The sequence below is a fragment of the Bos taurus genome, chromosome 13 (assembly GCF_002263795.3).
Source record: "Bos taurus isolate L1 Dominette 01449 registration number 42190680 breed Hereford chromosome 13, ARS-UCD2.0, whole genome shotgun sequence".
NCBI lineage: Eukaryota > Metazoa > Chordata > Mammalia > Artiodactyla > Bovidae > Bos > Bos taurus.
Genome location: NC_037340.1, coordinates 69,758,800 through 69,776,074, shown reverse-complemented (window position 1 = coordinate 69,776,074; position 17,275 = coordinate 69,758,800). Strand labels below are relative to the sequence as shown.

Sequence of the window (17,275 nt, the reverse complement as noted above, 5' to 3'; positions counted from 1 at the left end):
GAAGAAATTTCAAGAGAAGGAAAACACTCTGGGCCTGGAAACATGTATGCAGCCTCACTCTACAGCATAGTTTTTGAACTCCAGCTGTCCAGATATAGTATTTCGTGAATACAGATGAAAAAGAAGCAATCTGTAGTTTAATTAAGCCCTAGCTGAAACTCGGAGAAGGCAATGGCACCCCACTCCAGTACTCTTGCCTGGAAAATCCCATGGATGGAGGAGCCTGGTGGGCTGCAGTTCATGGGGTCGCTAAGAGTCGAACACGACTGAGCAACTTCACTTTCATGCACTGGAGAAGGAAATGGCAACCCACTCCAGTGTTCTTGCCTGGAGAATCTCAGGGATGGGGGAGCCTGGTGGGCTGCCGCCTATGGGGCTGCACAGAGTCGGACATGACTGAAGCGATTTAGCAGCAGCAGCAGCAGCTGAAACTCATCATTTCTTCTTCAGTTATGGATGTGGGCAACTAAACATAGTATTATCAGTAATACTTATGACTTCATCACCAAGAGACAGTATGTATATTTTCATATTGTAATTGTTGCAGAAATCAAAGTATCATTTATATTCATTACTACCTTGACATTTACAATTATTAGACACACCTATTAGTAAAACCATGTCTATTACTATATCAGACTTTTGGGTAAATATATTTTAAGATGATTGGTTTACTTTGTAACCCATGTATCTACTTTGTAGTGAAATAGCTACAAATTCTCATGGTGGGTTAATATATTAGAATGGATTAGTTATGTAGGTAACATAGAAATGATCATCATCAAATGCTGAGTGCCTTGCAGCCTAAAAGCTCAGTACCAGGCAGAGTTGGAGGAAGGAGAGAGGAACAGCATCTCGTTGTTTGCATGTCAGTCTCTCCCTCTAGGGCAGCAGCTCTGGCACACAGCCAGTATTCAACAGATGTTTGACGATGAGCTATATAAAAATATGATTCATGTGGAATGTGTAAAAATAAAAATAGTTGTGCTAGGATTAGGGGAAATTAAATATCATTGTTTCATCATCCTTTCAATTTAAAACAATCTAATTTGGAAACAGTTGTATTTCTGGGCTGTGGAAAGGAATTGTGAAGACTATCTTTGTATCCATTATCCTCATGTAGAAGGACAATAATTAGCAGTATTTCAAACAGGCTACATTAAATTTAGCTTTTAAGTCAGAATACTCACTGGACAATGAATACCCAATATTGAGTGTCTCGATCAGGAGTAATTACAATCATATTTCCATATATCTTTAGTATGAACCTTTCTTCCAGAACAGACCCAAGACTGGCCACCTGCCAGCCCAGCCCAGAAAGTGGAGTGTAAATCGCCACAGCAGACATGGTTCTTTTGATTTTGCTACCCCCCACCATCCAGATCCAAAATACCTTAGACTGCAAGTTCATCATGGACTTCTCAAAGGTTTTTGGTGGAGCCCTCTGATGGTTACAAAGAATTGCAACAGCTCGGTTGGCACGGTTATAAGACAGTATCTTTGCTGGGATGTTCTCGTCAGCTGGAAAGAAAAATGGTGATGAAGAGTCAGTTTGTGTAACAAGAGAGAACACACAACGCGCCTTCCCCAGCGCTCCATCCTCAGGGTTTACTGGGCCTCATCTCATTCAGATGATCAATTCAGGTTCCCCCAAGGCACAAGGTCAAAATCTGAAAGTCAACAGCATCACCTGCTTTCCCCAGTGCTCACCTCCCCCATCTAACCACCCAAAACAGCTTGGAACTGGGACAAATAGCCTAGAGAGGAGGGTAAAATGAAGGGTCCGTAAGTTTTACACTTTAAAACCACAAGGTACTGCATCTTCCAGAAAGGAAAATATAAAGTGTCACCTGAGAAATGTTTTCACTTGTGTCATGTAGCATTCTTTACCACACCCTAAAATACTGACCCTCAACACACCCACATTTGACTTTTGAACACCATTTTCTAATACCATTTGACATATTTCTAGAGGACAATGCAAATTCATTAGAATTAGACTCCAGAGGAAAAAAGTTTGTGGATCTTGGTGATACTTTCAGCAGCCAGTTTTTAGGAGATTATTATCTACTCTCAAAGGGTGACAAAAAGAAACCTCAGGGAAAAGATCTGCTCCTATGCTGTTTTAGTAACCATGACAACCTTACTCTCTCCCATTTAATAGAACATCATAATACTTCATTCGGTGAGCTCTTAAATAACATAGATACAATACACAAAATACAGGCACTTTCAGAGCAGATAGAAAGCCCCTGTCAGCATTCCTTAAAGCTTATCTAGAAGAACAGGAATGGGGGAGACAGAACTGATCTGTTTAGCCATCTAAATAAGCCTTAGCCCTCTATTTGAGGTGTGGAGGGGAAAAGTCTCCAGTCACAATGTTAAGAAGGAAAGTGGAACAGATCTAGGACTCAGCCGACTAAGGATAGTGGACATCAGCAGTAAGGCTGTGGTCTCTGTCTGGCCAGGCAGTACTTACGAGCTGTGAGTTCCTTTAGCTGCTGCTGTAGCGTGATGGAGGCGTTGTATGTACGGAACACCTTGGCTGTCAAGCCCTCCATGAGATCCTGAAGATGTTTATTTAGAATACCAGTCTGGAGGAGACAAAGCAACAAAAAGGATGGGATTTAGGTAAAAGCCATACCATCTAGGCTCTCCTGGCAAGCTCTAGGACATTATGCAATTACAAGTTAATTGTCCTGCCAGTGGGATAGGAAAAGGGAGAAGAATTCCAGAATACAGAGATGCATGTACCTCCCTAAGAAGCACTTTGATCTTAAGCAGACCAGTAAAGCATATGTATCCTTCCCTATTAAGATCTTCCCCAGTAAGATTTCAGGGACAGGTGTTGGGTCTCTAGCAGTGGTGACTGAGCTTCCAGCCAAGGCTATGCAGAAGCCAGACGAGGACAGAAGGCAGGGTTCATCCACCCCATCTCAGGGCTTTGGCCATGGATCTGTGTGTGCCTGAGGAAGGGAGGGCATGCAGGGTGCCCCGGGATAGGCTAAGGGCAAAGCCCCAGCCACTCCCAGGCAACCCTCTCCTTCAGGGGCTTGAGAGCCTCTGGCTGGGCCCCTCTTCAACCCAGTGGGCTTTGTCCACTCACATTGAGTCTATCAAAAAGATCATCCTCAGGCTGTTTGTTTTCCATAAATAGTTGTAAGTTCTTAAAAACCTAAAAGAAATAAGCAGAGCCTAATTATTATCTTTGCTTTGAAAATAATTACAACATAAAGCTTGCAAAAAAAGAAAAACCCCACAAAGCAAAAAACAACAACAAAACCAAATCCATATCCTTTACCGAAATCCACCTACCATTAGTATTTTACCTCATTTCCTATTTGTGCAGTGTACATGTACACTCATTTCGTTTCTACATCTATATGTGTATATGCACAATTATTTGTTCAGAGCCATTTCTGGGTACTTACACAATTATGCCCTTTACCCTTGAGTATTTCAGTGTACTTCCTAAGAACAGAGATATTTTCTTATATACACACAGAACTCCTCAGCTTTGTCAACTAGACAGACACATTTTTATCTAATCTTGTTCATATTCCTATTTTGCCAGTTGACCCACTGATGTTCCTCACCTCCCCAGGGTGGAATCCAACCTAAACTCAGGTATTACATTAATTGTCAGATCTCTTTAGCTTCATTTAATCTGGAACATTTCTGCAGCCAGCAAAACCCAGTTACTGATGAAATATCAGACTGCTGAAGGGCTGGACTGCCAGGGTACTGCACTCTGTAGGGTTAAGCACAGTCCTTCTGGGGGCCATGGCACTGCAGTACCCGATTCAGCTCTGGGCTGAGAGATCCAGAGACTCAAGGGCTACCTTTTTGCTGAATCAGGAGCTGGGGGAAAGTTGAGCAAAGCTACAAGTGACAAATTTGCAACACAACCAAGGGATACTAAAGAGTGCTTATATCATTAAAACAACACAATGGGATAATGTGCAAGTTGAGGTGAGGACCAACTCTTTACAGCATGCTCAGTAGCACAGGTGAGGGGTAAAGGGCAGGGGCTAAAAGGAGGCATACAGGACACCAAAGAGTACCTCTTCACTCTTTCAAGCCATTTTTCCTAGTGTTCAGCAGAACACAGAGCACAGGAAAAGCACTAAACAAGTAATAAGCAGAAGCAGGCCAGGGAGCTCAGGCCACATTAACTTACTCGTTTCTCAACAGGGACTTTGTTATAGTATCTGATTGAGTCCTTTCCCAGGAAGTCAAACTCCACCACATATTCCTGACCATCCAACTCTGGGTGCAGATTGATGTGCTCCACACGAAGCGAGCAGCAACCTACAGTGTCCGCTGTTTCTCCTTCCTCCTTCTCATTGCCTGCTCGCAGAGCAAGCTGTCCAGGGAGGAGATTGTGGGAGGGTCGGGGTGCGGGGAGAAGATAAGCACAAATGAAGAACTTCAATATCATACACTGTCTAGGAAACCCAAATCAGAAACATCCCAAGTCTCTATGGGGCCAGGGCATTAGTCTGCAAGGTTCAGGAATTCTGGATCTGCACTGTTGCTTCTTCCCTTATCAAATACAGTGTGGAGAGCAAATCAAGGGCTATTAACCTTCCCCAAAAAACATCTCTCTACTCTGTCCTCTCAAATGGGGATGGAGGAAAGAAGATATTTAAAACTGTGGGCAATCAGACTCAAAAAGCTAGTCTCTGAATTTTTCTTAACTTTTAATTCAGAACTTGTGTTAAACCATGCTAAAACCAAGGGAAAACACGAAACCTTTTTTTCCTGAAAGAGTGTGAGAAACTGATCTCGAAAGCACTGTCTTCCAAACTGTAACTGTGATACATTGGCGATCATTTAATTTTCATAAATTTGTGTGTCATCCTTACATAGGGGCCACGCTAATCTTCTCTGTGTCATTCCAATTTTACTCTGTGTGCTCCCGAAGCAAGCACTATTTAACCAGTTTTAAGGATTATAACCATCCTTTTTAAAAATAAGACACTGAGGAAAACCTATCAGAATTTGCTGCTTACACAGAAAGACTGAGCATTGTTTTGTGTGACATTTGTTTCACTTATACACAAACACAAATATACTTTATATGTTGGGTTGTGATATAAAATATTTTGGAGGGTGGCACATGGTCAACGAGTTTGAAAATGTCAGTCTTTCTGGCACATTCAGACTCATGAATGTCCTTCTATTAGACAGACTAGAGACAGCAGCAGACCGACAGCAGCAGTCGGTCTGACACTGAACACCTGTCTCTCCACGTCTACCTTCCTTACTAGGCTAGAGACTGGGTGAGCAGGACGACAGATCACTGGCCTGTCACTGCCTCACCAGCAGTACTTAAAACACAGGGCCTGGAGGAATACTTGCTTCCTCCATCTTCATCAAGATGAACATGGTAGGCAGTGTGACAGGAAGATGCCCTCACCTTATCGATGAAGTACAGGGCTACAGCTCTCTGCCGGACTTTCATCTCTTTGGACTTCCAGTCTTCCCGATACTGGTTCCGGATCTTATCCACACACTTCTTCAGCCTCCGAGCAGTCTCATATTTCTGCCAGTCTTTCTCACCCTGCAAAGACACAGACCCAAGGGGGGATTGCTTAAGGATAGTGGAATAAAGACAGACACTGAACATCCAACTTCAGAGCTCTGAACCAAAGAGAAGGAACTTGAGCTTCAGTGAAGCAATGCATTTACCCAGTGACAAAGTATGCTGTCCCATTCCCTGACAGGCACAACTGGTTCCTGTCTGATTGCTAAAAAAGCCTCTTTCATTTTGTGAAATGTTTTATGTTCTTAAGAAGGCCCACATGATATGTCCCCCAAATTAACTTCTGTCAATACAAAGGGTATATATAAACATCCCTAACCCCACATCAGCATCACAGTCTTGCTGCTGAATCTGTGACCCAAGAGCAGTTTTCTGCTAGGACTGAACTTCATTAAATTCAAGACAATCCTTCACAGTTTGATGGAACTGTCAAGGAAGCAGAACCAAAGATTACAGCTTATAATTACTAAGGAACACAATGACTTCCAGGAACAGCTACAATTATTCACCATTTTCTAACTTCTGCATTTAAAAGTATTCTTGATGAGACTGAGGGAAACTGTTATTGTGAAGACGGTTTTTTTAACATTAGAGCTTTTGGTGGCAGGTTTGAAAATTGATTCTAAAGCCAATGTAAGGTTTTTAAAAGCGTGTGAAAAGACAATCTAATCAACAGCGAGGGAAGATTTCTGTGACCTCGTTAAATGGAAAAAGTCACAAGCAAGGACTGATGATAATAGCAAGTGAGAAAGGAAAGGGGAAAAAAAAGAAAAGAAAATTGGAGAAATCCAAAACGGCCAGGGATTATTACAAGGCCAGAAAAAGACTGTATGACATGGACACAGGGATAGAATTTAAGAACTCAAGAATCTCTGCTCTTAATTCCCCCAGCCCACAACCGAGGAGAGCTACAGTGATTTCTACCTATGACACAGACATGTGGTCTCTGAGGCCTAAGAACTGTGGTCAAGGCATCTGGCCGCCTGAGCATGCAGAAATGTGGGACACACGAAGCAAGAAATGTCTGCTACTTCTAGTTCCAAACATTCACAAATGAAAGCTAACCCAGCTACACTAATGAGTCATCAGCACTCTCCCCCAGCTGTGTGTGGTATAGTGCTGTGTGCTTGTTTGGCTACAAAACAAGCGATTCCTTAACTACCTGTTGATGTGGGTGGGTGATTGAATGATTGAGTGATACAGGAGAAATCTGGAGAAGGCAATGGCAACCCACTCCAGTACTCTTGCCTGGAGAATCCCATGGATGGAGGAGCATGGTAGGCTGCAGTCCATGGGGTCGCTAAGAGTCGGACACGACTGAGCGACTTCACTTTCATTTTTCACTTTCATGCATTGGAGAAGGAAATGGCAACCCACTCTAGTATTCTTGCCTGGAGAATCCCAGGAACAGAGGAGCCTGTTGGGTACCATCTATGGGGTCACAGAGTCGGACACGACTGACGTGATTTAGCAGCAGCAGCAGCATCCAAGTTCTATATGCTAACAATGGGAAGCTGAAAATTTCTCTCTGGTTCTTCTAAGTGTATTTTGACACTGAAGAGGGCAACTAAGAAAAAGGTGTGACAGAAGCTTTCCTCTTGTAAGTAATAAATCTCAAGACAGTAATGAATCTCCCTCACAACCCTTCTTACACACACGAAAGGCTCATCTGCAACAGCACAGTCTCCAGTTGAGAAGCAGGCTCTTTCCCATCATCCTGATGCACACAGGCCTACCAAAACCTGAGTCTGTGTCTTCATTTGCCCATTCCTTAATCACACCACTGAAGCAAAGTTTACAAACCTAACAAGTCAGTCATTCACAGGCCATAACCACCAGACCAACTTTTCTTCACAGGTTGGCTAGGCTCCTAGGACAGGGATCCAGGATTCTCTCAAATAAGGACACAGAGATGGGAATGACGGGAGAAGCCACCCGACTGAGCTGAACTGAACTGAACTAAGTCTAACAGGACAGGGCTGGCTTCTAGGAAGTATGCTTATCCCCGCAGTGTTCAGCTTCCCTGAATAGAATTCGGAGAGTGAATGGCAATCTGAACCCCAAACACACGTAATTTAAACAAAAGACAATAAACTGGCCCTAGGTATTTATACCATGTTTAAAAATAAAATCTAACCAGCTTTCCGTACAATGTCCATTCTTAAATATGTTGGTCTTATTGATTTACAGAGTTCTTTATAGATTCACATCCTTTTGAGATATAGGTAGTATTTTTTCTTGTAATACTTCCTTTCAATCTTTCACTCTAAATCTTCTAAAAAGAGTTTATGTTACACATTTTTAAGTATACAGTTAGATCAGTTTTGACAATCCATAATACATGTAACCCACACCCTATCAAGTTAAGAGAATATTTCTGTCAATCCAGAAAAGTTCCCTCATACGTATATATATGGTATATTCTATGATGACCCCTAATGTGTCTGACTACACTGTACTGTTATTCTGATGGACTCCTGGGATGTTTCCAGTTTTAGACTCACATAAATACAGCATTATGAACACTGCTGTGCAGTCTTTGTGGACATATGTTTTCATTTTATTTGCAGCAGAAATACCTAGAACTGGAAATAGCAGCTTATTGCGGCTTTACTTTGCATTCCACTTATAGTGATGGTGAGTAGTGCTTTCATGTGCTTTTATATTGGCCGTTCCTCTGTCTTCTAAAGCATCCCATTTTTGCTCTTTTATTATGAGGATGTTTATCTTTTTTATTATTGAGTGATATGAATTCTCTGTATATACGGGATACAAGCCTTTGTCAACTATACATGTTGCAAATGTTTTCTCCCTGTTACCTGTATATTTCTTAGTAGTGTCCTTTGTTGAACAAAAGTTTTTAAATGAAGTTCACTGTTTCAACTGTTTATTGTTTATTCTGTGTCCAAGAAATCTACTCCAAGGTCATGAAGATGTTCTACCATGACATCATTTAGAAGCTTTAATGGTCTAGCTTCTAGCTCTTTTACGCTTTAAAATTTAGAACTGTATACTAAAAAGTCAGGTCCAGAATGTAATTTTTTAAAATAAGCATGTCTTATTTTCTCCTTCTAATACAACTCACCAAAATCAGAGCTTCCCAAGACTATAGTTTTATAAAGGCATTTTTCTTCAATCCAGCCTGTAATCCCCAGATGGTTACATTTAAAAGGTTGTAGACACATACATCTTTGAAACCCCAGAATTATAGGTTCTAAAGAGAAAAAGCAGAGATGTATATTTGGCACTGAGAATATTTTAGTATGACTGAATGCAATGTGATAGCAACAGTGATCCTGAAGGTTGCTATACTTCATTTACAAGGAAAATTATGAATTTTATTTGTAAAGTTAAAACTGGTTTGAGGAGCCTTAATTTTACTAAGGCTGAACCTCAGGTTATAAGACCAGATAATGCTTGGCAGAGGTTGGACTTAGTGGTTGAATACCTACTATAAGCAATCCTTTTGTAGCCTCTATATCCATGGTTTATCTGGGATCAGAGAGTTTTGTTGAAAACACAGGTTCCAGAGAGCTATCATTTCCCCTGCCATTTCAGATTCTATGGGTACCAAGTACAGAGTGGAAGAAGAAAGGAATGGAAACACTTCCAAGAAGATGCCTGTTTAATGGAAATCCTGGGAGAAAAGGCAGAACAAACCAAGATGAGCACACACAGATGTGAATGAGCTCAGGACAATCTTATCAGTAGCTGGACCATGTGTTACTGTGACTCTCAAAAGTCTTGATCCTTTCAATGACCTGTGAGACTGTAAGTACTGTAACCCTGGTTATGACCACAAGTAGACCAATCCAAGTTTCCAGAAAGCAGCAAAGACAGGATACATCAGAAGGACACATTTCAGCTGTGCTTTTTACCCTTCACAAACCAAAAGTTTTCAATTATCAAAAATCCATAAGTCTCATCATACTTGAGTTAAATTCCTTGATGGAGCAGAGATGAAGTAGAAAGGTCTAGCAATATTACAAGGGAGAAATTAATGAACAAAATATAGATACAAAAACAAGCAAACAATCTTAGGAGAAATCTCAGGAGGCTGAGCAGAAAGGTGTGCCCTATGATGGTAGCCTTCTATAAACTGGACCCAAAGTCTTCCATGAAGTAAAACCACCAATTACCACCCTTCACCCTCTTTGACAAAAATGTACTCTTTATAGACCTCTGGGTCAGAGCAGGTCAATGAATTCATGCTTTAATCATCACTTTCCTCCAAACACACAGCAATGGAAGTGCTTCATGCAAAAAGGGGCCTTATCGTTTTTTACGCAACCTGAAGCCAGGGGCTGTGTCAACTTGGGCTGAGCTGGGCTAGACTCCCTCTAAGACAGGAGGAGTGAGCAGAAAAGTGCAGAGCAAAGAGAAAGAAAAGGGAATGATACAGAAACAAAAACTACTTCCCAGTCAAAAGGGCCTACAAACTAATTCCAAAATATATGAGGAAATGGGTTAGAAGAACTGTCAACAAAAATAATTAGTACATGATTCACTTCAGGTAACATTTTTAAAAAACAAAGATTTTCAGGAGAGAAAAAAAAAAATCTACTAAAAAGGACTCCAAAAGTGATAAAATAAGCACATGCCTTAAATGAAATGAAATCAAGTAAATTTGAAATAAAAATAATTAGAAATCCTGAAAAAATATAATGAAGCAAATTACAGGAGGGGTAAAATTTAGATTAAATATAATCAAATAGAGAATTAGCAGAAGTAAGTCCTTGGGAACTCTCCCCAAATGAAGATCAGACCTAAACAGACAAAGAAATAAAATGCAAAGGAATGGTCTAGGAACTGAGGAAGAAATGATAGTTGAGAGTTTTCTAAAATAAATAAAGCCCCAGGATTGACAGTCTAGACTGAGTATCTTTAAAAAAATATCTGTACTTAAAAAAAAAAAAAATATATATATATATATACATATAGGAAATGAAGAGTAAAAATTTCTGTCTCTATTTATAGGTCACTTAACTGTCTATATAGAAACTCCAAAAGACATAGACACTTTTAGAATAAGAGTTCAGCAAAGTTGCTAGATAGAAGATTGATATTAAAAAATCAACAGCATTACTACTCCAGTAATAACAAACAAAAATGTAGTACAACAACAAATACTTGAAATTCAATAGCACAAGAAACTATAAGGCCTCTTAGAAAAGATTTTAAACATATGTAAAACCTCTATGGAAAAAATTAAGACACAATATTAAAGGATATATTTGAAGACATGAATTAATAGAGAGGCATGTAACAGGTTCATGGATGGGAAGATTCAATAAAATAATCTCAATATTTACCCCCTGTTAATCTATAATTTCAGGACTTCCCTGGTGGTCCACTGGCGAAGACTGTGCTCAGAAAGCAGGGGGTCCTGGATTCGATCCTTGGTGAGGGAACGAGATCCCGCATGTTGCACCTAAGAGTTCACATGCCTCAACAAAAGACTCAGCATGCTGCAACTAAGACCCGGTGCAGCCAAATAAACAAAGTACATATTTTTTAAAAATCTATAATTTCAATGCAATCCTATAAAAAAATCTCAATAGCCTTCATTAGAACTTGACAAATTTATCTCAAAATTAATGTGAAAAAGCTGAAAGCCAAGACAATTTTGAAGAGTGAGACAAAGAAAACTTGTCCTACTCAACAGTAAGACTTCATAAAGCTACAGGAGGTCAGACAGTGTGCTACTGATGAAAAAACAGGCAGACAGGACAGGGAGCCCAGAAACAATATGACATCCATGTAGAAACGTGATGTACAAGAGAGGGGTGAACACAACTCACTTGTTCTGGGACAACTGTTATGCATTTGGAGAAAATATATTGTATCTCAACCTCAAACCATCTACAAAAATACATTCTAACGGATCATAGATCCAAACATGTTTTAAAGAGCAAAATTTTAGAAACGATGGCAGAGATATGGAAAAAACAGAAACTTGAGCACAATGTTGGGAGGATGGTGGTGAGGTAAACTGGTTCCAGTACTTCAGAGAACAATTTGGAAATATCTAATAAAGAATCTTTAAAGAAAATTTTCATCTATATACACAAGGAAAATGTGTTTATTCCAGCACTATTTATATTAGGAAATGACTGTAAACTCTAATTAAATGTTTGTTGACAAGAGAACAGATGACTTTTTATATAACAGAATACTATGTAGCAAATAAAAATGGGTAAATTATAAATATGTATCAAGATAATAAACTCTCAAAACCAAAGGGTGGTGAAATAAGTTGCAAAATGATCTCAATAAATATCCAACTTTAAATCAAACCTTGTAAAACAATACTACTTGGTATTCATGGACACATAAGGTACTAAAAATACACACAAGAATGAAAACATTAAATTCATTTTAGTATTTTCCAGGGAAAGAGATAAATGTTACCTAGTGAGCTTCAGCTATGTTTATCACAATACTTTTTATGAAATGAAGCAGTTGAAAAAATACGACATGATGTTAAGATTTGACACGGGCAGATGGAGGGCACTATATGAATGATTGTTATATCTATTTTTGTATATTGGAAATAAATCATTGAAAATAAAATCTTTACTGCTTGTATCTTTCCACTTTTATCTAAAAAGAGACTCTTATCTCCTGCTGGCAATGCACTTAAAAAAAACTATTTAACACACTGTCAAAATCTCAACCTCTGAAGATCTATTCTGAGTTGGAGATAACTGAGGACAGGCAGAAAGCTTAAGAAATCACATTTATTTCCCCCTCAACAGTACCTCTCTCCAAGCCTTTAACAATTTTTCATGACTCAGGATCACAACCCAGCTGCTGGAGCGAGCCACTCTGCACTGGATATAAGGTACCAGGCAGGGCCTACATCTATGTGACTTTCTAGGTTTACTACCGTAACAATTACTCAAAAACCTGCTTAAAGTCCTTACAATGCATAGGAGGTGTCTGGATACTGTCTGAATGAATTGGCTGGCTCTCCTCAGATACGCAGATGATACCACCCTTATGGCAGAAAGTGAAGAGGAACTAAAGAGCCTCTTGATGAAAGTGAAAGAGGAGAGTGAAAAAGCTAGCTTAAAGCTCAACATTCAGAAAACTAAGATCATGGCATCTGGTCCCACCACTTCACGGGAAATAGATGGGGAAACAGTGGAAACAGTGTCAGACTTTATTTTTTGGGGCTCCAAAATCACTGCAGATGGTGACTGCAGCCATGAAATTAAAAGATGCTTACTCCTTGGAAGAAAAGTTATGACCAACCTAGATAGCATATTAAAAAGCAGAGACATTACTTTGCCAACAAAGGTCCGTCTGGTCAAGGCTATGGTTTTTTCAGTGGTCATGTATGGATGTGAGAGTTGGACTGTGAAGAAAGCTGAGCGCCAAAGAATTGATGCTTTTGAACTACGGTGTTGGAGAAGACTTGAGTCCCTTGGACTGCAAGGAGATCCAACCAGTCCATTCTGAAGGAGATCAGTCCTGGATGTTCTTTGGAAGGACTGATGCTAAAGCTGAAACTCCAATACTTTGGCCACCTCATGCAGAGAGTCAATTCATTGGAAAAGACTCTGATGCTGGGAGGGATTGGGGGCAGGAGGAGAAGGGGACGACAGAGGATGAGATGGCTGGATGGCATCACCGACTCGATGCACATGAGTCTGGGTGAACTCCGGGAGTTGGTGATGGACAGGGAGGTCTGGTGTGCTGCAATTCATGGGGTCGCAAGAGTCGGACACGACTGAGCGACTGAACTGAACTGAACTGCCCTTAGGGAATTCCACTCAGCTTATCTAACAAGGCTCTCAACCCCAGAGACTCCTACAATCAGTGTGAATCCCGCCTACGAGAGTGCACAGTCCTTGTGTATTTGGCATCTGTTCGTGTCTCCTGACCCCTGCTGCCATCATCCTAAGTCATTGCCACTTATTGGCTGGAGTACTGCAACAACCTCCTCTTGGTCTCCCTACTTCCTGGGTCCAATCCAGTCTCCACAGAGCAGCAGTCGGAATGATCAATTATATCACAGGTTTCTAAAACACACATCTGGCATCATTCCCCTTTAAAACCCAGTGGCTTCTTACTGGATTTAGATAATATAAAAAAAACTGAAGGAAGCGTTTTAAGATCTGGCCTGCATCCCTGTCTCCAGTCCCCTCCTCATCGTATCTCTCTTGACCATTTTACTCAAACTACAGTCCTTGAGACCACCCAATTCTTTCTTTCTTCAGGGATTTCAAAAGGCTACTTTGTTTGTCTGAAATGCCCATTCCCCTATCCTTTCCATGGATAAATCCTGGAAAAAAGTGCCTGATTCTTTGCGACCCCATGGATAGTAACCTGCATCAAGCTCCTCTGTCCGTGGGATTTTCAAGGCAAGAGTACTGGAGTGGGTTGCCATTTCCTTCTCCAGGGAATTTTCCCAACCCAGGGATCGAACCCAGGTCTCTCACATTGTAGACAGACAATTTACTGTCTGAGCCACCATGGAAGTCCATGGATAAATCCTACTCACTCTGTAAGTCTCATTTTAAACGTTACTTCCTCAAAAAGGCATTTCCTAGGCCCTGGAAGCCAGATCAGGTGCTCTGGTATACTCTCAAATGGCACCCTGTGTCCCCTGCAGCACTGACAACAGTTTACATTCACTAATGTGATGGTCCGTTATGCCTGCATAGCGGATCAAGACACTCCTCTGTTCCAAGCCAATGGTTCTCCATCAAATACAGAACATGGTCTAGTCACTTTAGTGTGGCATTTAAGGTTGGCCACAATCTGGCCTCTCGGAGACTAAATTTATCTGTAAAATGGTGGCACGAGTACATGTCTGGTATGGTTATTAAAAGAATCAAATGTCAACTTACATGAAAATACTAACAGTGATCCAGTATCCTTCATTTTGATAATTTTTTTTTTACTGTGTGAATAATATAAAATTCACACCAACAGTAGCGACGTTTAGCATATTTACAATGTTACCTGACCTCACTTGATAATCCTTTTGTTACTCCTTTTCATATCCCTCCTCTCTGTCCATATGACACACTGCTCTTTGAAATACCTCTCTTTTGAGACCTAACTGCAACCAAATTTCCTTTAAAAAGTTTATGTAAAGTTTAAAAATAAAATAAAATTGGAAGAAAAAAATAAATAAATAAATAAATAAATAAAAAGTTGTTCTTATTCTCTAACTGCTGGGAATAACTGCTCCCTTTATCTAAAGCATTTAACATTTATCTTTCTAATACAACTGAATTCTTACCCAATTTGCCCAGCAGGCAGTAAGTTCAGGGCTAAACCACTTTTCATCTACCTTGGTCACCCTATAGCTCTGTGGTATTTCAGAACAGGAATATAACATGTTTCTTAAAGTGATTTTGACTTTTACTTGCTATGGGGGTTCTCTTTCTGAGTCTATGCTCACTTTAAGAACAGTTGTCATTTTCCAATTATACTAAGAACATATACACAGGGGCATTTTTCATTAGGACACAGGACTATAAGCTATAAAATGTGCAGTCTGGTCTTGAAAAGACATATGGCCTTTTGAGCTGCAGCTTTCAAATCTTAACAAGTGTTTAATAAACTATAAACCAAGATTAAGAGGGGCTTTACTCTCAGTGCCCTGCATGTAAACAGTCAGTCTATGCTGCTGCTAAGTCGCTTCTGTCGTGTCCGACTCTGTGCGGCCCCAGAGACGGCAGCCCACCAGGCTCTGCCGTCCCTGGGATTCTCCAGGCAAGAACACTGGAGTGGGTTGCCATTTCCTTCTCCAATGCATGAAAGTGAAAAGTGAAAGGGAAGTCACTCAGTCGTGTCTGACTCTTAGTGACCCCATGGACTACAGCCCACCAGACTTCTCCAACCATGGGATTTTCCAGGCAAGAGTTCTGGAGTGGGGTGCCATTGCCTTCTCCGTGTCAGTCCATACAGAACTAATTCTCTGGTGTTTTTTTTTTTTTTTGTGGAACTCGTCTTAAGTTGACATTCGTATTTCCACAGTATATCTGAAGGACTCATTTTATGCCTAGCAGGCTAATAAGAACTAATAGTCCTTCCAAGAGTTTTCTCTTTTCAATAACAGTATCAATAAACAGTACCACATGTGTACACAACAGCTTAAGATATGCTTTCCCAAACACTACCCCTTTAAGTCCTGGTGGAATCTACTCAGATGAAGCCTTAGGAAGACAAAGTATGTAAGACTCTAGATTTTACAGCTCTTTCTGGATTCAGAGTAATTATATTCCTTTCTTCAGAGCCCAGAAAGGTGAGGAAGAGAACTAGCTGTAGAAACCAATATACACTTACCACATTTTTCATCAGTCTGACCAGTAAGCAATGTAAAAGCAAGGACTATGTGTCTGTCTTGTTTACCAATGTCATTCCTAGCACCATGCCTACACTGTGCCAGGCTCATACAGGGATTTCAATTAGTATCTGCAAATTAATAAATAAGATTATAATGTGATGTAGAAAATGGAAACATCTTAGGGAGGTCACCAGATAATGCTAACTATGAAAAGTACCCTTTTTTTGTGGGTGGGGATGGTTTTCAATTTGTCAAAGTGATTCTAGAGGCTGAGGACATTAGATTTCAAACAAAATGACAAGAGATTTTCAGCCCCACTAACTGGTGCAGCTCTTGGTTACCACTTACCTTGATTCGTGAGCTGGGGTTCAGCATGATGTATTTAATAGAACCTTGGATGTTCTCTGTCCAGGAGACTAGCCAAGTAACCTTGTTATCGTGTCGGACTTCTTTCCACTTATGACCTGGAGGAGGAGAAGGAACCTTGGCATCTCTGTGGAAATAAAGCAGTAGAGCAGTGAGGTGGGAAGTAGTGACCAATTTCACTTTTCATCACTGGAAGTGGATGAATCTCTGAGCGCATATTCCAAGCTTCCTCCTCACCAGTCAATACATGATAAGCACCTGAAGATCTATACATAGAAATACCATGCTGCTCCCAAACAGTCTTGTGTAATGTGGGGAGAAAATCCAAACTACTGAGAACAAAGGAAGCCACCCAATTCATTTCTGGCCAAAGGACGAACTGTGCTCACTTGCTACAGTTGATGATTATATCCTCAGGCATGATTCGTCTCTTCAGCATGCCCATCTTGGGGTGGTTGCCGCGGCCACGGAAAAGCCCAGGAGGTTCTATCTTGAAGTTGGCGATCCTCTCTCTGTGGTTGTCCATAACACAAAAGCCATATTCTTTCAGTAATTTTTCATTCTCCTCTTTGATTTTCTGGAAGACAGACAAAAAGTACTCAAAGGGGATTCAATCACTAAGAAACAAATTCAGATAAAGGAAAACCTATGAAATTCTTCTTTTCTTTTTCACTGCATGGTTTGTGGGATCTTATCGTTCCCTGACTAGGGATCGAACCCAGGCACCCTGCAGTAGAAGCTCAGAGTCCTAACCACTGGACCACCAAGGAATTTCTGGAAAACCAGAGTTTTTTAAAAGCTTAAATATAATAAAATCCCCATATGAACAGTATTTCACACGGGGTTTCCAGCACAAAGAAACCTGCTATTGATTCTTTACTAGTACATGGGTACATATGTTTCACACTGCGATCCTTTCTCCAAAAAACAGAAAGATTTGGAGCCTCCTCACTCTGTGCTAGCCCTTCCCTCATGTTGATGTCACACTCGGCAATTAGATTTAAACTGAGTCCTGCTGCCTTGTGCATAGATAAAGATTCACAACTCGCTGGTGA

General features: G+C 40.5%; 1 protein-coding gene, 1 long non-coding RNA gene and 1 other non-coding gene across 3 annotated transcripts in view; 1 reads left to right on the top strand and 2 right to left on the bottom strand.

Annotated features, from left to right (window-relative positions):
- TOP1 (DNA topoisomerase I) overlaps positions 1–17,275 on the bottom strand; it is a 95,598-nt gene that overhangs the window by 4,502 nt on the left and 73,821 nt on the right. The window contains exons 12-18 of the mRNA NM_001206487.2: positions 16,610–16,797; positions 16,203–16,347; positions 5,423–5,566; positions 4,181–4,366; positions 3,107–3,175; positions 2,480–2,594; positions 1,394–1,521 (exon numbers count right to left, since the gene is read on the bottom strand). Coding sequence (NP_001193416.1) covers positions 1,394–1,521; positions 2,480–2,594; positions 3,107–3,175; positions 4,181–4,366; positions 5,423–5,566; positions 16,203–16,347; positions 16,610–16,797 — 975 coding nt within the window. The remainder of the gene's footprint in view (positions 1–1,393; positions 1,522–2,479; positions 2,595–3,106; positions 3,176–4,180; positions 4,367–5,422; positions 5,567–16,202; positions 16,348–16,609; positions 16,798–17,275) is intronic.
- LOC112449431 (U6 spliceosomal RNA) lies at positions 4,828–4,934 on the bottom strand. Its single transcript, XR_003038000.1, has one exon. It is a non-coding gene; the product is annotated as a U6 spliceosomal RNA (small nuclear RNA).
- Positions 8,043–12,121, top strand: LOC101907320 (uncharacterized). Its single transcript, XR_003037891.2, has 3 exons — positions 8,043–8,185; positions 9,107–9,319; positions 10,884–12,121. It is a non-coding gene; the product is annotated as an uncharacterized lncRNA (long non-coding RNA).